The sequence below is a fragment of the Leucopleurus acutus genome, assembly GCF_964270905.1.
Source record: "Leucopleurus acutus genome assembly, chromosome: 20".
Taxonomy (NCBI): Eukaryota; Metazoa; Chordata; class Mammalia; order Artiodactyla; family Delphinidae; genus Leucopleurus; species Leucopleurus acutus.
Genome location: NC_139162.1, coordinates 45,962,907 through 45,982,956, shown reverse-complemented (window position 1 = coordinate 45,982,956; position 20,050 = coordinate 45,962,907). Strand labels below are relative to the sequence as shown.

At 53.1% G+C, this 20,050-nt stretch overlaps 1 protein-coding gene across 2 annotated transcripts in view; it reads right to left on the bottom strand.

Annotated features, from left to right (window-relative positions):
* RYR1 (ryanodine receptor 1) overlaps positions 1 to 20,050 on the bottom strand; it is a gene marked incomplete at its 5' end in the record, with an annotated part of 117,456 nt that overhangs the window by 66,731 nt on the left and 30,675 nt on the right. For both annotated transcript variants that reach the window (XM_082862840.1, XM_082862841.1), the window contains 20 exons: positions 961 to 1,130; positions 1,223 to 1,343; positions 1,723 to 1,831; positions 1,918 to 2,104; positions 2,351 to 2,486; positions 3,741 to 3,835; positions 4,217 to 4,349; positions 4,435 to 4,549; positions 5,315 to 5,588; positions 7,100 to 7,246; positions 8,494 to 8,605; positions 8,940 to 9,140; positions 9,484 to 9,735; positions 11,268 to 11,880; positions 13,471 to 13,697; positions 13,872 to 13,958; positions 15,995 to 16,160; positions 16,820 to 16,980; positions 17,796 to 17,928; positions 18,885 to 19,279. In XM_082862840.1, the coding sequence (XP_082718966.1) occupies positions 961 to 1,130; positions 1,223 to 1,343; positions 1,723 to 1,831; positions 1,918 to 2,104; positions 2,351 to 2,486; positions 3,741 to 3,835; positions 4,217 to 4,349; positions 4,435 to 4,549; positions 5,315 to 5,588; positions 7,100 to 7,246; positions 8,494 to 8,605; positions 8,940 to 9,140; positions 9,484 to 9,735; positions 11,268 to 11,880; positions 13,471 to 13,697; positions 13,872 to 13,958; positions 15,995 to 16,160; positions 16,820 to 16,980; positions 17,796 to 17,928; positions 18,885 to 19,279 (3,834 nt within the window). The remainder of the gene's footprint in view (positions 1 to 960; positions 1,131 to 1,222; positions 1,344 to 1,722; positions 1,832 to 1,917; positions 2,105 to 2,350; positions 2,487 to 3,740; positions 3,836 to 4,216; positions 4,350 to 4,434; positions 4,550 to 5,314; positions 5,589 to 7,099; positions 7,247 to 8,493; positions 8,606 to 8,939; positions 9,141 to 9,483; positions 9,736 to 11,267; positions 11,881 to 13,470; positions 13,698 to 13,871; positions 13,959 to 15,994; positions 16,161 to 16,819; positions 16,981 to 17,795; positions 17,929 to 18,884; positions 19,280 to 20,050) is intronic.

Sequence of the window (20,050 nt, the reverse complement as noted above, 5' to 3'; positions counted from 1 at the left end):
GGGCCCAGGAAGACCCCCATACTGTACTTGGCTGACAGGTCTCTCCATCAGCAACTGTTCCTTTTCCTCCCCCACTTTTAAGGCTATTTATTTGCTGAAGAAACTGAGTCATGGGTCCAATGGAATTTCCTACATTTTGGCCTTGGTTGGTCGCTTCCCAGTGGTGTCAGTTAACTTGTTCCTCTGCCCCCTGTATTTCTGATAAACTGGTAGTTATAGATTCAAGTTCCGGGGTTCCCTTTCCCAATAGGGAACAGTCATTTCTCCCATCTTAAGAAGAGCCTTCTCTTGACCAAGTTCACCCAGCCAGCACATCGCCATTTCCCTGCCTCTTCTGTCACCAGCTTGTGTAGACTGTCAACACTCGCTGTCTCCAATACCTCACCTCTCAGCCTCTCTCTGAGAGGGGCTCTCTCTCTCTCTCTCTGTTTATTTTTTTTTTGGCTGCACCGCATGGCATATGGGCTCTTAGTTCCCTGACCAGGGGGCAAACTTCCACTGCACCCCCTGCAGTGGAAGCATGGAGTCTTAACCACTGGACCGCCAGGGAAGTCCTCCCAGGCTCTCCTAAACCCTTTCCCATAAGGCTTTAGCCCCACCACCTCACTGAAACTGCTTCCCCCATTTGGCCAAACCAATGGTGAGTTATCAGTCTTCATCTTAACTTGGCATTGTCACCTTCTATTATTATTGTTCTTGTTCTTGTTGTTGTGCACGGGTCTTTGTATCTCCACGGTGCTGAGCCATCACTGAGAATTCTTTTTTATAACCTGAGGTGTTGGAGATTTCCACCCACCCTTTCCCAGAACTCAAGAGTTTTTCTTGGTTTTTGTTTTCTATCTTGATGGTGGGGGAGGGAGGATTATGATATGTACACAAGTTCAGAACAAACAAAAGTGCTGCCACTATTCCCATGACACATCCTACTCTGGAGGCCGGGAGAGTGGCCAGACTGCTCACCGTGTCCAGCGAGGCGGCCGCCCGCATGTCGGGCAGGAAACCCACATCTAGCACATGCAGCAAGAACTCCTGGTTCTCGATGCCGTACACGCGGTCCAGGAAGAGCACCATCGACGCCTTGTGGTCCGGCACAAAGGATGCCGACATCTTTGGCTGTACCAGTGCCCCATCTGTGGGCAAGAGAGCGGGGTCGGGGCTGCCCTTGGGGCCCCTCTGCTTCCTCCCCAGCATCACTCCCTTGCTGAGTCCCGCCCCTCCGCACCTTTGCCCAGGGTGGGGATCTGCAGTGGGAGGCTGATGATGCCCACAAGGTCGTCCAGGGGCACGAGGGAGCGCAGGATGGCGCGGATCCGCAGGGCCTCGCCTTTGCCGGCTTCGATTAGCTGGAGAGGGGAGGTGGGCATGTCATCAGGCACCCCCTGCCCCATATGGTCATTCCCCCATTCCATCCCTTCCCAACCCACTGGCAGGTAAAGACTCCGTCTCGTGGGGCTAACTCTAGAATTCCCAGCCCTGACCCCTCTGCCTGTGCTTCTCCCTGCAGCCCTGACTACCACTGGCTTTCATTGCCTGATCTCGCGCACTGGACTGAGAGCTCTGTGAGAGCGGGGCCAGGGGCTCTCTCAGCCACTGGTGTGTCCCCAGCATTGCCTAGCCCAGGACCACACGCATAGCAAGAGCTAAATCAATGTTGTTGAATGTCTGAATGAAGAGGTTCAAGGTTGGCTGTGCCCGCTCCCCAGCCCAGCCTTCAGGTCTCACATGCATCTCTGGTGCACAGCGTCCCAGCAGGTCGATCAAGGCAGCGTAGAAGGACATGATGGCATGTCCAAGGTGCACCCGGTTTTCCTCGGGGGGCTCCTCCCCGAAGCTGCAGGGGAAGGCGGGTGGTGTGAGGAGGCAGCGAGGGGCTCAGGGAGGGTGGTGGTTCTATTGAGGAAGGGGCAGGAGACTCACAGCTCACGCCGCCGGTCCCTGCGGACTCCTGGGCCATCCCTCGCGGGGTCCTCGGAGATGCGGATGGCCTCTTCGATGGTGGCCAGCAGCCCCGAGCTGCCCTCGCCCCGCAGGGCAGGCCCAAAGCACTCAGGCTTGCGGATCAGCAGACGCACCACCACATTGGCATTCTCCTCCACGCTCTCACCTGGCGGCTCGCGGGGTCAGGAGGCCTCATGAGCCACTGCCCAGGGTCCCTCCCTGGACAGCCCCTGACCTGGCACCTCAGGGGTGAACGTCAGGCCCCCGTTGACCTCCAGACCCTGCCCTGCGCCCACTTGGAGGCATCCCTGCCCAGGCCAGGCCTGTGGCCCAGGATGTGGGCCACACCCGAGGGAGGCTTTGGCCAGTGACCCCCAGCCTCCCGCCCTGTTACCGCCACCCCTTGCCTCACCGTTGACGAAGACGGCAAAGCGCAGGAAGTCCAGGTAGCGCTCGCCGCCGCAGGGGTTCCAGCCGATGTCGGGGTACCCTTTGGCCAGGAGGATGGGGCAGCTTTGGAGGCCACAGCCTGCCAAGTAGGACACCACCTGGGGGCACAGGAGGCTCAGCCAGAGACTATACCCACACCACCTTCCTCCCCGAGGCTCAAGTCCTTGCCCATCCCTGGAGCTCCGCAATCCAATTTGGATCCCTCAGCAAACAATAACCCTCATCCTCCACCATCATTTCCCACCTGGACCATCGCAGCCACCTCCTCCCTGGGCTCACTGTTCCCTTCAACCCCTAGTCTGTCCCCCACACAGTCTCACTTAGGGCTAAAGCCAGAGCCCTCGCTGTGGCCCACAGACCCTCCACACAATCTGCCCTTGTCAACTCCCTGCCCTCACATCCTGGCACTCACCCTGTCTCCCTCTGCTCCAAGCACACTGCCCTCTCTGCTGTTCCTCAGACTCATCAGGTTCACTCCTGCCTCAGGGCCTTTGCACTGGCTGCTTCCCAGCTTGGAATGCTCTTCCCCCTCATGTCCATATGGCCCCCATCTCCTTCAGAGCTTTACCTGAAGGTCACTTTCTCAGTGAGGCTTTCTCTGACCACTTGTGTCTAGACTCAGACACGCTCCCGACACTTGACATTTCTCTCCCTTGCTCACGTCTTCTCTTCCTTAACACTCATCACTAGCTAACACACCACATATTTTACTTCTTCATCTTGTTTATTGTCCATCCTCCCAACTAGAATGTCAGCTTCACAAGGACAAGGATTTTTGACTCTCAATCACTGTCATACGCCTACTGCCTTGGATGGGTCCTGACACACAGCAGATGCTCAAAAACATTTGTTAAATAAATAATACTGTAATAGTAGATAACTGTTAGAGAGTGCTCACTGCTTTGTAAATGCTTTCGTGAGTTAACTTATGTAATCCTCAGAACAACTGTACGAAATTGTTTCTATTATATTCATTCTACAGATGAGGAGATGGGAGGCCTGGAGAATTTAAGCCACTTGTCCAAGGCCACAGAGCAAGAGAGTGGGGCTGGGAGTAGGGGCGGGGAGTTGAATCTAAGTTGCTGAGCTCCAGAGCCCATGCCTTTCACTGCCACACACAGAAGCAGGGAGCACAGAGGGCCAAGAAACGTGCCAAGCCCACGTGGCTGGGGAGGGTGGGTGTGGATTTTCACTCAGCCCTGTGAGCGAGTGACTGGGTCCTGTCCCTTTGCTGCAAATTATTCCCCTTCTGATTCAGTTCTGGACCATGCACAATGGCACTCATAGAGTGGGACCCAAATCAGCAGGTGCCCCAAGCGGCCAGGTATGGGCCAGGCCTTCTCCCTCCACACCTTCTCCAGATCCTGCTCCTGCAACGCCAAGGCCAGCTCGTTGTTGTCGATGACGGAGGCAGCTGCCACATCCAGGGGCGTGGAGCCCTGCATGCCTGTCGGGGTGAGAGGCAGTGAGAATGCTCTTCGGAGGTGCCTAGCTGACTGTCTCACTTTTGCTTGCCTCACCTCCTCCAGGAAGCCCTCCTTGACCACCCCTTTTCCAGCCTGGGTCAGGTGCCTCCTCTGACTGTGCTTCTCCATCCCAGGCCTGACCAGTCCAGGCTGACACTGTCTGGGATGGGTTTGTCTACCCCACTCCACTGTGAACCCCATTAGGGCCAGGGCCAGGGCTGTCTGGGTATCCCCAGCACTTCTCATTACAGGTCCAGATCCAGGGTGAGTTAAGAGTGAGTATTTGTTAAATGACTAAGTGAGCCAGCGGAGAGTGGGGCCAGCCTGGGTGGACCGCCAGGAGTGGGCTCGGGGTTCCTCACCCAGGCCAATGCCGCTGTTCTCCAGCAGGTAGCTCAGGTGGTCAAACATGGAGCGCTGGTTCTGCCGGCTGATGCGGCAGAAGTAGCAGAGGAAGCGGCAGCAGCTGGTCACCATCTTGGGGAAGCGGATCTCCTGGGCAAGCAGGGTGGGCTGGTGGTCAGTGCCTGCCCTCCGGGGCCCCCTCCCCTGAGCTCCCCGGCCCACGCAGCCCCCTTACCTTGGATTCGCCACCCCCAAGGACATTCACCATGACCTCCATGACTGTCTCGTGCATGCCCAGCGCCCGCATCAGGTTCGGGTGTTGGTAGAAGACTTTGTTGTTCATGATGTTCCTGTGGACAGGTAGAGTGCATGGAGGCGAGTCCAGGGAGAGCCTCCAGACCCTTGCAGGAGCCATCACCACCACTGTGGTAAAAGTTAACATTTCCTGAACTCCTAGTCTGTGCCCGGCACCGCTCCCTTTACAGATCTGAACTCATTCAATCCTTATGTCCACTCTGGGAGGCGGGAACTAGAATTATCCCTCTTTCACAGACAAGGAAACCAGAGGGTCCAAGGTGGGCTCCCCTGGGGCGGAGATCTCTATCATGTTGCATGTTGTAACCCCAAGTGCCTAGAAAGGGCCTGGCACACAGTAGGTGCTCAATAGATGTTTGCTGAGTGAATGAATGAGGCTCACTTGGCACTGAGTGCTCAAGACTATTGTTATCATTATTATTATTACTGTTATTGCCGCTACATGAGCTCACTGAAGCCGCACCACAACTCTTCAAGATAAGTGTGGCTCTTCCCCAGTTTAGAGATGAAGAAACCGAAGTTCAAAGAGGGTAAATCTTGAGCCAAGAGTCACAGGTGAGTAGGAGCTGTTACCCAGGGGTGAGTGGAGAGGTAATGGGGTGGGGGGGGTGGACATTACCTAGGGAGATGGGCTAGCTGCTGGGAGGAGCACACCCCCCTGAGGATGGAGCAGAAGTGGGGAAGGACACATTATTGCGTCCAGAGGACGTGAGCCGGTGGACAAGCTTGAGCCGGAAGGTCTCCCCTCTCCCCTCCCTTCCCCGGGGACGCGCAGTGTCAGGGGAGGGGCGGGGCCTCACCCAATGCTCTGGATCATGAGGTTTTCCTCCTGGAGGCCCATCTGCACGATGAGCAGGGACCGGATCTGGCCAAGGCACTCAAGCAGGCTCATGGTGTCCTCCACGGAGGAGGGCGAGATAGTATAGGCCCGGGGCAGGGCGCGCAGCAGCTCCCCGAGCCCATCGTACTGCCGGTGCAGGAGGCTGAACATGGCCCGCACCAGCTCGGGGCTCTGCACGAAGTCCTCTTGGGCCCAACGCACCACCGTGTGGGACACCAGCTCCTGCAGCGACTCTGGGAAGGGGACACAAGGGTAGGAACACTCTTCCTGGCCAGGGCCTTGAGCGAAAACGGTACAGAGGGCGCCCCTCTTTCCAGAGGGCGTCTCAGTTACTAACCACCCACCCCCCGCCCGCCCCCTGCCAGGAGGGGGCGGATTCTGGCAGATTTTGTTCTGTGGCTCTAGGAGTCTCCCTATCCTCTTCACCCTATACCCAGACCGTAAGTGCCCCCCCTAAAAGCTTTAAGAGGAAAAAGCATTTGTATCACTGAAAAGTACCAGAGCATTATTCTGAGTGCCTCTGAAAGTGCAAGTGGTAATTCCATTTGTTCTGTAAAAACACTGCTGATTTTTCATCATGGGAGACAACAGACACAAAGAAAAACTGTGAAGACTTTGGTGTCATCTGAAAATTATGTCAAAAATGAACTCTTTTATTTTCCCTGGCGATGTCCCCAGGACTCTCCTCTTCTATATCCAGCATCCATTTCTCTACCTGTCTCTCTTTCTCTCCCAACCCTTTTTCTTCCCAGGATTTCTGGGAGAGAAGACAGATGTCTCCTGTGTCTCAGGGTCAGGAGAAACCTTCCTGCACTGGCACTGAATGATGGTGTCAATTCATGACCTGTGACATGTCCTACCTTCCTTCCATCTGCTCTACACAATCTGGACCCATCACTTCTGACTTCATATTCTGTACCTCTCCTCCGGCTCACTCTGCTCCAGCCATACTGGTCTCTAAACGCACCAAGCATCTTCCTGCCTCAGGGCCTTTGCACTGGCTGTTCCATCTGTACCAATCATCTTTCCCCAGATCTTTGCATACCTCACTCCCCCACTCCAACCTCTCCATCTTTGTCCCTCTCTCTCCTCTCACTCAGCTTTAGTTTTCTTCTTAATATGTGTGGCCATCTGACATTATGGTATATGTATATTGGTATCTTTTGTGATATTCTAAACTCCTTGAAGGCAGGGACTTTGACTCTTCCCCCTATTACGTTCCCTGGCCCTACCAACAGTGCCTGGCCCGAGTTGGCCCAATAAAGTTTCTTGAATGTTATAGAATAAACTCTCCACCAATGTTAGGGACTCTCTCCTTGTTATATGGTGTTAATATATAGTTTGCCTAATGACCCATGGGCCCAACATTTATCATGACTGCTTTCCTAAGCCCTCAGCATAGGAATCATTTCACCAAGAAATAAGGGAAAAACAAAGAAAAGCCGCAAGTACGTGGAAGCCATGGTGGTGCAGGAGATGCCCCATCCCAAGGCTGGATGTATGCCTCTGCCCTGGCAGCCATGCACCACACTGTTCCAACACACACACTGTGCAGCCCCAACTTCGGGGCCATGCCTCCAGCATGCCTCCCCTCTCACCCCTCTCTCCACTCCTCCTCTCTCATTAATACCCATCCACCCGTCCCTTGGGCTACTCCTGGTGGCCTGTCTTGGACCCAGAAACTCCCCAGGCGCAGGGCTGCGTGGCCCACCCCTGTGCCATCCCCGGTGGCCCCAGTCCTCACGGGGTTTGTGCTCCTCAGCAGGTGGCTCCTCCTCCGGCTTCTCCTCCTTCTTCTTCAGCAGCCGTACCTTCTCCAGCAGGCTCATCAGGCGGCTGCCCAGGGTGGCTTCTTCCTCTGGTTCTTCCTCCTCCCCCGCCAGCTGAATTCCTGGAGGTGGTCAAGAAGAGAGAGCGTGTCATTCATCCGTTTGCTTATTCATCTGCTCTATCATTTCCTTCTTTATTCATTCACGTGTTCACTCACTCATTTCTCATTCATGTGTGCATTCACGGGGGGTTCCATTTGTTTCTTTATACGTTCATGTTTGTTCATTTATTCATTCCTTGGATCATTTGTCTTTTAAATCAACTATTGCAAGTATCTTCAAAGAACTAAAGGAAACCAAGTCTAAAGTATTAAAGAGAATTATGATGGCAATGACTCATCAAACAGAGAATATTAATAGAGGTAGATAATACACAAAATAACCATATAGAGTTGAAAAGTACAAAAACTGACATTTAAAAAACACTAGAGGGGTACAACAGCATACTTGAGCTGGTAGGAGAAAGAATCAATGAACTTGAAGGTAGAACAACAGAGGTTATGCAGTCTGAAGAAAAACTAACAGAGCCTCAGAGACCTGTGGGACACCATCTAGTGTACCAACAGATGCATAATGGGAGTCCTAGAAGGAGAGATGAGGAAGGAGCAGAAAAATATTTGGAAAAATAATGGCCTCAAAGTCCCAAATTTGATGAAAAATATTAATCTACACATCCAGGAAACTTGGTGGCCTAGGGGTTAGGGTTCCTGGCTTTCACTGCCGTGGCCTAGGTTCGATCCCTTGTTGGGGAACTGAGATCCCACAAACCTCATGGTGTGGCAAAAACCAAAAACAGCTCAAGTAGGATAAATTCATTGAGCTCCACACCTAGATAGATCATACTCAAACTGCCTAAAGGCAAAGGTAAAGAGAAATCTTGAAAGCCAGCCAGGGAAAAATGACTCATCACATATAAGAAAATCTTAGTAAGATTATCAGCTGACTTATGAGAAAAAATAGAGGCCAGCCATCCACCCCTCCAGCCATCCTTCTTTTCATGCATCCCACCAGTCAGCCGTCTCTTCACGCATTTCTTTATTTGGCCATCCTTCTCTCCATCAGTTCACACACTCTTCCATCCAGCTATAGCGACAGCCATGTGTCCACATATACATCCACCCAAATACCCACATAAACATATCCTTCCACTCATCATCTACCTGTTCACTGACATGTTCATTCATTCAGTCACTCATTCATTTTACCAACAGGTACTGCACGAATACTGTAGATATTTAAGATCAGGAAAACTTCAAGACAGGTCTCAACAGCAAGTCTGGGAGGAGGATTCTCTGATCTCCTCTCTTACCACAGTGTGTCAGCAGGTCTTGATGAAATTCGAGCAAATCCTGTCGGATCTCTTCAGGGACAGGACAATCTTCCTCGTCGTCAGCATCTTTGAAGTGCAATAGCATGTTGATCTAGGGGAAGGTCAAAGATTAGAATGAGGGTCAGAGACCCCAGAGCAGGAACTCTGAAGTCAAGGATCAAAGACCCTATCGTGAGTTCCTGTCTAAGGTCATTAGCGAAGAATATCTGGGCGACTAAAGGTTTGAAAGGAGTCAGGGTCAGTCTGCGGTGACTCAGAAGTCTGGTTCAGAGAGAGGTAGAAGAGTAACAGATAAGTATATGGATAGGGTCAGAGGTCACGCTCAGATTTAGAGGTTAAGTGAGTATCGTCAGTGATCAGAATAAGGGGAGAGGTTGAGGTTGGGTTTAGACAGTAAGGCCAGCTGGGGTCAGGGGTCAGAGGACCTGCTCCTGGGGTGGGGAGCGGAACTCGCGAGTACGTCGGGCAGTCTCAGCTGCAGTCATGGTGAAGGCTTTCACAAGGATGCTGTAGCGGTCCCTCTGGTTGGCCTGGAGCTTGTCCACGTAGCGCTCTGCAAAGGCTGCAAGAGACTCTACACGGTGCTGCAGCTCTTGGTCACAGAAATACTCCAGCAGGTGACACATCTGTGGGATGACAGCCATGCAGTAGGAGGGATGGTGGTGAGACCATCAGGACTTCCTTGAAACTTTTCTTGCTTTCTCTCCCCACTCCATAGCCCTGCTCTGGTCGAGCCACCACTGTCTCCTGCCTGGATCCTCAAGCCGGCCATCTCCATGGTCTCATCCCTCTAATTCACCTCCCACATGGAAACCAGATAGCTCATTCAAAGCCAGCAGCACTCCACCGCTTTATGCCCTTCCACAGCTCCCCAGTGCCTTGGGACAAAGTCCGCACTCAAGCCCCACCAGACCCTGTGTGTCCTAGCCCAGAGGGATGGAGGCTGGAAAACAGGAAGAATCAGCCCACCTGTAACTTAACAGACTCCGGCAGCTTCATCTGCAGCAGCCCCTCCTCCAAGTCTTCTTCTTTGTCCCCTTCTGCCGCCTCCTCTTCCTCTTGTTCTGCATCTTCCTTCTCCTGTGCCTCTTCCTCCTCGTCCTCCTCCTTCTCCTCCTCGTCCTCCTCGTCCTCCTCGTCCTCTTCTTCCTCAGTGAATACTTCAGGCTCAATCATCTTCAAGATCTGTTTCACATCCTCATCGCCAAAGATACCCATCACCTACGGGACAAAGCCCGGGTCTGTCACTGTGGCCTGCAAGGCTTCCATAATCAAGACCCAGCCTCACTCCCCAGATCTGTTTCTCCTGCACAGGCCAGATTCATTCCTGCATTGGCTGTATACGGCTCCTCTTACAAGCAGGAATGGCACTGCCCCCGCCCTGGCCCTGCCACCCATCCTCCTTAAGATCCCCCCAGATCCACACCCTGTGTCCCACGTACATGGCCCAGACTACATAGCCAAACATGCGCACCTCTCCCTTCACAAGGAAGTGTCCTTTTCCCCAAGCTTGAGCATTTGTTACTCTGTAACAGGACACACCCTACACCTGAGGCCCTCATAGCTCCCAGCATATGCTAGCTCTCAGTCAACATAATGAAGATGCTATCAGATGGAAGGAGAGTAGGTAGATAAAAGGGAAAAATAGTGGGGAAAGAGAGAGAGATGAATGAACGGGGGAGGACTGGGTGACTGGGTGGATGAATTAATAAATGGAATAGTAGAGGTTTGATGGGGAGATGGATGGATGGGTGGATAATGAACTGAGAGATGAAGGTAAAGGTGGAAGAAGAGATGGTGGGTAGATGGATGACGGGATAAATGATGTATAGATAGGTGGGTGGATAGATGGTTTGACAGATGCATAAGCAAGTAAATGAGTGGATGGGCAAATAGATAAATGGGCAAATAACCAGGCACCGGGGTAGGATGGATATGTGGATGGGTGGATAGGTTTGCGTATGAAAAATTGGATGGATGGATGGATATATGGATGAGTCATTAGATGGGTATGTGAATGAAAGGGTACATGAAATGAAGAAGGGGTAGAAGGATGGAGAATGGGTGAATTAAAGGGTGTAGATGGTTGGATGGATTTGTGGGTACGTGGATGGGTCTTAATATATATGGATAGAGAGATGCATGGATTGATGGACAGACAGGTGGAAGATGGAGAAATGGGTGAATCTGTGGATGGGTGGATGAACGGATGCACAGGTAGAAGGAGGCTGATGGTTGAATGCATGAAGGGAAAGACAGATTAATAAATAAATGGGTAGGGGGACGGATGAATAGATGAAATGGTGGATATGATGATGTGTGAATGAATGGACAACTAGATTGAAAGTTAGCTGGATACATGGATGGATGGATGGATAATTGGGTGGAGACTGGAAGGATAAATAGATGAGGAACATTTGGATGGGAAGATGGGGGTATGTTTGAATGAATAGGTGGATGGATGGAAAGGCTGGTGGAGGATGGATGAATGACGGTTGGTTGGACGGATGAATGGAAAGAAGGAAGCGATTACTAAACAGATGAATAGATGGCAGACGAATGGATGGAAGGAAAAGTGAATGAGCAGATGACAGAAGGATAAGTTGGAAGGTGAAGGGTATATGGACAGAGAGATGAATGGGTAGCTGGATGTATAAATGGGAGGGGAACATATGGAGGTACGTATGTACAGATGGTTGGATGATTTGGAATGTGAAAGAACAGGCCAGAGGGAAGCAGGAGGAAGCCATTACCAGCAGGGTGGACACAAGCTTGAGCACGGGCACAAACTGGAACTCCACGGAGCCCCCGACAGGGTCGCGTGCGTGCTGCCCACCGTCTCGCACTGCCTCCCCCAGCATTCTTAGTGCTTTGTCCCGAAGAGCCTCCAGGGGGATGCTGGGGCTGAGACGGGATGGAGCTTCTGCCGCCCCAGCAGCTGGCAGGGCAGCCACAAAACAGGGCGCTAAGAAATGGTGTGGAGGCCGCAGCGAGGTGGTGACGCCGACGCCAGGAAGGCTGTAGCGGCGGGGCCCATTATCCGCCCTTTTTCCAGGCGGGAAGAGGGTGATGGCACGGGTCTCAGGAGTGAGGGGCACAATGTACTCAGAGAGCATGGAGCGGCGGCTGCGGCAGGCACTCTCGAGATGGATGCTGATGAGGAGGTCGTAGTAGCCTGCACGGAGGGGGCCGGGCAGGTGCGCGTCTTCCAGGGCGTGCAGCAGCTGTGCCTGGTCCACGTGGCTGCACAGCGCATGTGCCACGCGGTTGTTGCCCAGGGCGCACACGGCGCAGTAGAGGCGGAGGGTGTGCGAGTGGAAGCGCTGCAGGTCCAAGCGCTCCGACAGCTCCAGGATGTCCATGCATCTGCAGTGGAGATGGGCCACATTCAGGGACTCAGCAGGCAGAGGAGGTGGGAGACAGACACAGACCACAGAGAGGCAAAGAGGTGCTCAGGGGAGTGTTGGTGGCCCCAGCAGCGAATCCCAGTGTTCTGCTGGGTCAAGTTTCTGTGAGGTCTGTGGAGCTGAGTCTAGGAGTCTTTTAATGGTTCTGGAAGTCCCTCAGTGGTCTGAGGGCTCCCTGACATATATCTGGGATCCATGGGATGGTCTGGTACTCTGGGGATCTAAGAGTCCATGGGAAATATCTGGTGAGCCTGAAATGTATCTAGGATCCCAGGTTGGGTCTGAATCCCCCTCTGGCAGGTCTGAGTACCCTGGTTATATCTGAGCACCAACAGAATGTAAACTCCGCCAGTACAGGACATTTCTGCCTCTTTTGTTTATTTGTTTGTTTGCTATATTCCCAGCACCTAAAAAGGACTTGGCGGGCTTCCCTGGTGGCGCAGTGGTTAAGAATCCACCTGCCAGTACAGGGGACATGGGTTGGAGCCCTGGTCCGGGAAGATCCCACATGCCGCAGAGCAACTAAGTGAGTGCACCACAACTACCCAGACTGTGTTCTAGAGCCCGCGAGCCACAACTACTGAGCCCGCGTGCCGCAACTACTGAAGCCCGTGCGCCTAGAACCCGTGCTCTGCAACAAGAGAAGCCACCGCAATGAGAAGCCTGCGCAGCGCAACAAAGAGTCGCCCCCGCTCGCTGCAACTACAGAAAGCCCGCGTGCAGCAACGAAGACCCAACACAGCCAAAAATAAATAAATAAAGGACTTAGCAAATAGTATGTGCTCAAATATTTGTTGTAGGAACAAATGAATAAATAGGTGCGTCTGAGGGCCCTGGGGATGGGTCTGAGTCCTCCTGGGCAGGTCTGAGTCCCCTGAGTTATACAAGAGCATTACTAGAATGTCCGTTCACAAGAGTTTGGTGTCTCCAGGCTAGAATTCTGCTGTCACACAGGAGGAGCTCAGAGCTATCTGTCGAATCAGTGAATAAAGGAAAGATGAAGCATCTTCCTTGGGTGAGTCTGGGATCCTGGCCACATTTAGAGTCCTTAAAAGCTTTCCTGTCATCCATGTGAATACTCTTTAGCCCGGTGTGCCTGGGTCCCCTGGAGCGGGTTAGATATCTCCAAGGGATACCTCTAAAGTCTCCTGGGTATGTCCAAGAGAACCTGGGGCGCCTCCAGGCCTCTCTGAATAATGTGCAAGACTCTCTGAGGTGCACCTGAGGCCCCTGGGATGCTGTGTGGTCTCCTTGCTGTGGATCTGGACTCCCTGCGATGGGTTTGGAGCCCCGTAGGTGAGTCTGGAGTCCACTGGGGTGTTAGCTGGGGATGCCTGGGCTGAGTCTGGGTCCCCTGAGGTGGGTCTGAGCCTGCTGAAAGGGATTTAGAGCCCCCTGGAGTGTTATCTGGGGATGGTAAGGTAGGTCCGGGGCTTCCTGGGGTGTTGTCTGGAGTCCCGGGGTAGTGGGGAGGGGCACCGGGTGGGATCCAGACCCCAGAGCGCTTGCAGTATCCGCCCCACCCCTGGGCGCCGGGGCTGTCCCTGACCGGTTCTCCTCGGGGATGTGCAGCGCCATCATGGTCAGCGGCTCCTGGCACTGCACAGCCCAGCCCAGCCGCTCGCCCGCACGCCGCGTGTCCACCTGCAGGAAGTGGTTGGGCATGCGGCTCCACGACACGGGCATCAGCATCTGCACCTCGAGCCGCGGCGGGCACTGTGGGGTGGGGTTCTTGCGCTCGCTCAGAAACATGGCGGCCGACAGCGGCATGATGTTCTGGGGACACAGGGGGATGCACGTGTCAGGATTCCCCACCCTTTCCCTCCCGCCACTCTGTTTCCAGGAAGACCTCCCGGATTTCTCCCCCCACTTCAGCCGCTCTGCCAGCCTGACCTCCCACACCTCTGTCCTCAGCCTGCCCCCATTAGCGCCCCATCACTGCAACCTGACCTTCTGCTTCCCCAGCTCAAACTGGATGACGTTCTGGTGTGTCGGCAGGACAAACACAGCAGGAAACAGCTTTGTATTGGGTTCCACCTGGAAAGGGAGAAGAGGGCAGGGTGAGGAAGGAGATGAACTGGAGGTGGTACTGACTCTGGATCCCCGACTCGGGAGCCAGTTGCCCCAGCCTGATGCTGCTGGCGTCTACAGATCCGAACTCAGGCACTGGACGCTCCGCAAGAGCCCTGAAGTGGCTCACGGGCGGCACCTCCTCTGATCCAATGAGGCCAACCTCCTCCCCCTCCCCCAGGGCAACCTGTCGTCTGGGTCTTTGCGCACACCGTGCCCACCCCCACCCACGAATGCCATTCCTGTTTCTCTCCCAAGCACTTATTTATTCTTCAAAGTTCAAAAAGCATCCTCTGACTGCCTTTCCCTGCAGCCCCTCTGATCTTTGAAGAGAAACCCACCCAGGCTCTGGCACAACAAACACCACTATCTGTGAAGCAGTCTTGTCAAACCTGAATCTAATCCAATCTAATCTGGACCCATCTCCCAGTTTACAAGAAAATACAGGGGACAGAGGGAAATGTTTAAATGACACCTCAGGTGTGCACCAGCCAGATTCAGCCTGTGGGAAACTAGGCCAGCACTCTTCAGATGGTAGTGTGCACACGAATGCCCTGAGATTTATTTTAAAAATCAGATTCTGGGGCTTCCCTGGTGGCGCAGTGGTTGAGAATCTGCCTGCTAATGCAGGGGACACGGGTTTGAGCCCTGGTCTGGGAGGATGCCAGATGCCGCGGAGCAACTAGGCCCGTGAGCCACAACTGCTGAGCCTGCGCGTCTGGAGCCTGTGCTCCGCAGCAAGAGAGGCCGCGATAGTGAGAGAGAGGCCTGCGCACCGCGATGAAGAGTGGCCCCCGCTCGCCGCAACTGGAGAAAGCCCTCGCACAGAAACGGAGACCCAACACAGCCATAAATAAATAAATAAATAAATAAATAAATAAATAAAAAACTGAGCTAAAATTCAAGCCCTCTTAAAAAAAAAAATCAGATTCTGATTGGGCAGGTCTGGGTAAGAGCCTGAGAGTCTGCATTTCTAACAGGCTCCCAGGTGATGCAGAGCCTGCTGGTCCCGGGACCACACTTTGAGGAGCAAAGTTCTACCAGACAGACAGCTGATTTCTTCAGTGAATACATTTCAAAGGGGAAGAAAAGAAAAAAAATGGAAGGAAAATCTACATATGAAAAGAGACTGAAGGGACTTAGCAACCAACCAAAACATATCACCTTATTTAGATTCTGATTCAAACAAACAGTAAAAAGACATTTTGGAGACAACCAGAGAAGTTTGACCATGGGCTGGATATTTGGTGATATCTAAGAATTCTTGGGGTTTTTTTAAGACAACAGTGGTATTGTGGCTATGTTTTTTAAAAGAATCCTTATCTTTTAGAGATACATACTGAAAAGAGACAAACTGTATCATATATCTGAGACAAACCATACGATATCTGGGATTTCCTTCAAAATCCTCCAGTGGGTGTGGATGAAGATGAATCAAGGTTAGCCGTAAGTGGGTACACGTTGGAGCTGTGTAATGGGGACATGGAGGTTCATTATGCTGTTCTATTTTTGCGTATTTTTAAAATTCTCCATTTAAAATAAAGTTTTATAAAATAAATAAAGTTAGATGGATTAATGGATGGATAGCAGATTCGTGGTAGTAGGTATATGGGCATTCATGATACAATTCCTTCAATTTTGCTGTATGCTTGAAATCTTTCATAATAAAGTGATGAAAAGGAAAATCCCACCTTAGAATTCTGGCCCATCCCAGGATGTGCCCTGATTGGTGAAAAGGTGGCGACTGGTATCACCCAGCCCAAGAGGGATATGGACCTCTCTCCAAGGTCAAGGCTCTGCTCTGTCTCCCCCTTTCTGGATGTCAGTTCGAGGAATGGTTCACCTAGGTGGTCTCCCAGGAACCTCCCAGCTCTGGCCTGTCCTGAGGCTGTTTTATCCTGTCTCTCTGGGGTCTGCCCTCAGAGGGTGTCTGGGAGGGATGTCCCGGGATGCTGAGACACGAGGACGCTATTGCTAAGTTGCTGAATGAGGGCTGGGCTTACCTGGAAAAAGGTGTTGCTCTCTTTGCCGTTGGCAGTAAAGGTCATTAGGCCAGTGGCCAAGTCCACCAGGCAGCCAATGACAAGGTCCGTGTGGCTGATCCGGCCCTGCTGCCCGGGGCTCACGAAGTCTCCACCCCACACCATGTAGCAGTTGCTGCACTTGAGGCTAGAGGACACAGGAGTGATCAGTGTCCCGATCGCCAGCCGAGGCGCTCTGGACCCTGGACGCCCCCTTCCCTGAGCTCCCGGAATACCATGACTCAGAGCCCCACCCCCAAACGCCCGCCACCTGCAGACCTGAGTGCTGAAACCCCTCACCCCAGACCCTGAGGCCCTCGGAGCTAGAATTCTTAGAAGCTGGTGGGGGGAAGGGGTGGTTCCAGAACGAGGAGAAGGAGAAGGGGAGCAGGACGAGAGGATAGAAAAAGGAGGTAAACTAGAAAGAGGACGGCAAGATGGAAGAGGAGGAGAAAATGGAAAAGAAATGGACGAAGAAGAGGAGGGAAAACACAGAGCAGGAGCCATGGGAGGAAGACAAGCAGGAAGAGAGGAGGGGCTTCCCTGGTGGCGCAGTGGCTGAGAGGCCGCCTGCCGGTGCAGGGGACGCGGGTTCGTGCCCCGGTCTGGGAAGATCCCACATGCCGCGGAGCGGCTGGGCCCGTGAGCCATGGCCGCTGAGCCTGCGCGTCCGGAGCCTGTGCTCCGCAACGGGAGAGGCCACAACAGTGAGAGGCCCACGTACCGCAAAAAAAAAAAAAGGAGGAAAGGAGGAGGAGGTGCCCGGAGCTGACCTCCGGCCTCCCACGGCCCCGCCCCTGCCCGCACCTGCTGTGGATGTTGCCTTGCTCATCCCCCATGGTCACCGTCACCACCCGGACCTTGCTGAGGTCGAAGTTCATGTCGTGCTGATGGTAGTCCGGGGTGACCCAGCCCACCCACACGCAGCTGGGCTCCTGGCCGGCGAAGACCCTCACGGAGTAATAGTACTGCAGAGGCAAAGGGGGGACCGGTGGTCAGTGGGCTTCCCTGAGACTCTGAATTGACTTCTCTGGATTCTCAGTGTCCTCTGGGAGTTTAACAAGGAGTTGCTGGATTTGAGACCCCCTGGGTCTGTGTCCCTCTGTTTCTGTATTTACGGATGTATCCCTAGATTCGGGAATCCTTTGGGACTGTTTCGTGATACACCCAAATTTGGGTCCCTCCCCAGGTTATACAGCAAAGTTATAAATAAATAATAGCTCACAAATGAACTCACTTCAATCCTTACACCAAGCGGATACACTTTTTATCTCCATTTTACTGATGGGGAAACCATAGCGCTTCCACAGCAGAGAAGACATAGAGCCGTGAAGTGACACCCAGGTAGCCCGTGATCCTAACCACTAGGCTGCTTGTCTCAGAAAATATTCCAGATTTGGTGAATCCCCAAACTGTATTGGAATACTTGTGAATTTTGGTTCCCAGGAATATACTAGAATAGCTACTAAGTTTGGGGTGTTGAGTTTACATGGGTGAATCCAAATATTGGGGTGCCGAGTCTATGTTGGTTTATCCCTGGGATTTGGGGGGCCCTGGGAGTTCTGTCAGTGTGCCCCATAGCTTCATTGTGTTCCCTGCAATTTTTAGGCCCCTTAGCTATATGGATTTAGGGGTTCAAAGGGTTAAATTGATGTGTACTGTATTTTGTGGTCTCCTGTATATATTGCGGTGTCCCCAGATAAGGGCAATTACTGGGGATTACAGCATGAAATTTGGAAATCTGGAGGGGGGGGGCCTGAAGTTGAGGGTCCCCGGTTCCCACCGTGGTGGTATTGAGGATGATCTCAGGGTCATCACGGTCGTCAGCAGGCATCACCTCGCGAGGGAGTCGGGGCAGAGTGGGGGTGGCTGGTGGCTGGGTCATCATGGCGGCCTTCTTGGCCTTGAACAAGAACCTGGTGGCGGAGAGGAGAGGCTGTCACGAGACTCACTCTCAAGCCCAGCTCCCCAGCCCTCTCCATCACAACGTTCGTGCCTCCACATCCATCCTAAATAAACCTCGTTTCTAATACCCAAGGCCTCGCCTCTAGAGGGATGAAATTCCCAACTGCACCAGCATAGTCCACCGTGGAGGAGCTCTGTGCTTTCGGATTCCGGGTTATCCAGATGTAAAGGTGCCTCTGGGAACATGGAGGTTCCCTTGGGGAGCACACAATGGTCCCCGAAGTCACCATGTCTCATATGGGTGCTAAAGGCATTTGGGAGAGGACAATTCTTCATCGGGCACTGCCTTGTGCATTGAAGACACGTAGAATCCCTGGAGCCCCCAGCCAGCAGTACCTCCCCCCCAAACTGTGATAACTAAAAACCTCCCATCATTTCCAAACATCCCCTCAAGAGACACAGAACTAAATCCCACTGAAAACTACTGCCACAGCAGGGGAAAAGCAGATTTAGTTTCATTTCAAATTGAATGCCCTTTGAGGGTCTCCCTTGAAGTTAGTTTTTTGGGGGGTACATTTGAGACACAGGAGTGACCCCAATTTAGAAGACCAATGATATTCACTGGGTACCTTGGGGTACAGTCAACTTTCCCAAGATTCTGAGGTCCCCTCTAGTGTTCACAGATAATGAAGTCCATTGGATGAAAAGCTTTGGTACCCCAAGGACCGTGGAGTTCTCCATAGATACAGTGGGGCATCCCGATTTTACATTCTCAGGGAAATTAGAGCATCCCAGGGAAATAATAACGTTCACTCGAGACATAACAGGATCCCTCAGTAATCTGACCCCACTTAGCATATATGGGCCCACTTTGGGATACAGTAGGATTTCTCAAGTTACTGAGGTTGCCTAATTGGGGGTCCCAGGACAGACCCCTAAACCCCACCCTGCCCCACCCTTGACTCACCCTCTCTTCTTGTTCTTCTCCGTGGTAGCATCCTTCTCATTCTCTGCCCTGGGAGGCTGGGCCTCTACCCCAGCCTGGGCGGTGCCCCCGGGTGACCCTTCCTTGGCAGTTCCTTCTTTGCCCCCCTCAGCCTCGCCCCAGTGCCCAGCTGAGCGGCGCAGGTTCTCATAGTCGGGATCAGGCTCCGCTGCCCGGGCCTCATCCTCAGCAGGAGGCTGCAGGCCAGGGGGTGCCAGAGGGGTGGCCCCTGCGGTGCAGCGGAAGTGCTGGTGGAACTGGACCGGAAGGCTCAGCCGGAGAAAGAGCATCTCCACCAGACTGTTCTGGGAGCCCCACGTGCGGTGGGTCAGGCGCAGGCAGGGGGGTGTGTCCACGGTGCCGTCCACACGAGTCACCTGTGGGGGTGAGGCGGGAAGCACTGAGCCAGGAGGGTGATCTAGGCCGTTGGCCCTAAACCTTATTACACACAGAGTCCCCACTAGGCCTTAGAGCACCGTGTGAGAATTAGCCAAAGACTCACTCCTCCAAGCGTACGAACGCCCATGGGACACACAGCTTGGCCGTGGGGTGCATTCAGCCTTCTGTCTACCTTTGTCCGGACACCTTTGTACAGTGGGCAGCCCTGGTCAGACACTGGAATCACCTGGGGAGCTTTCAAAACCTTCCTGCGCACAGGGCTCACTCCAGACCAGGTCATCCACCCATCCACCCATTCATTCTTCCATCCTTCCACCCACCAATCCATCCATCCATCCATTCACCCATCCATCCATCTAACACTACACAAATATTTACTGAGCACCTACTGTGTGCCAGGCACTGTTCCAAGTGCTGGGAGCACATCAGTGAACAGAACAAGGGCTCTGCCCTCCTGCTCTCTTGGGGAGAGCAGCCCAGAAGGGTCAGATTTTTTTAAAGGATCCCCAGAGGAATTTCTGTTAGACTTGTTGGTTGTGGGAATATAACACTCAGAAGAAGGCACACATCGTAAGTGCACAGCACAATGAGGTTTTGGAGGGACCACGCCTATGTACCCAGCACTCAGATGGAGAAATGGAACACCACCAGTCCCCCTGGGAGTCCCCTCAGTGCCCGTTTAGTCACTACACTCTCAAAGATAGTGAGGGATTCTGATGAGGGAAATGCACCGACCTGGCCTAAATAAA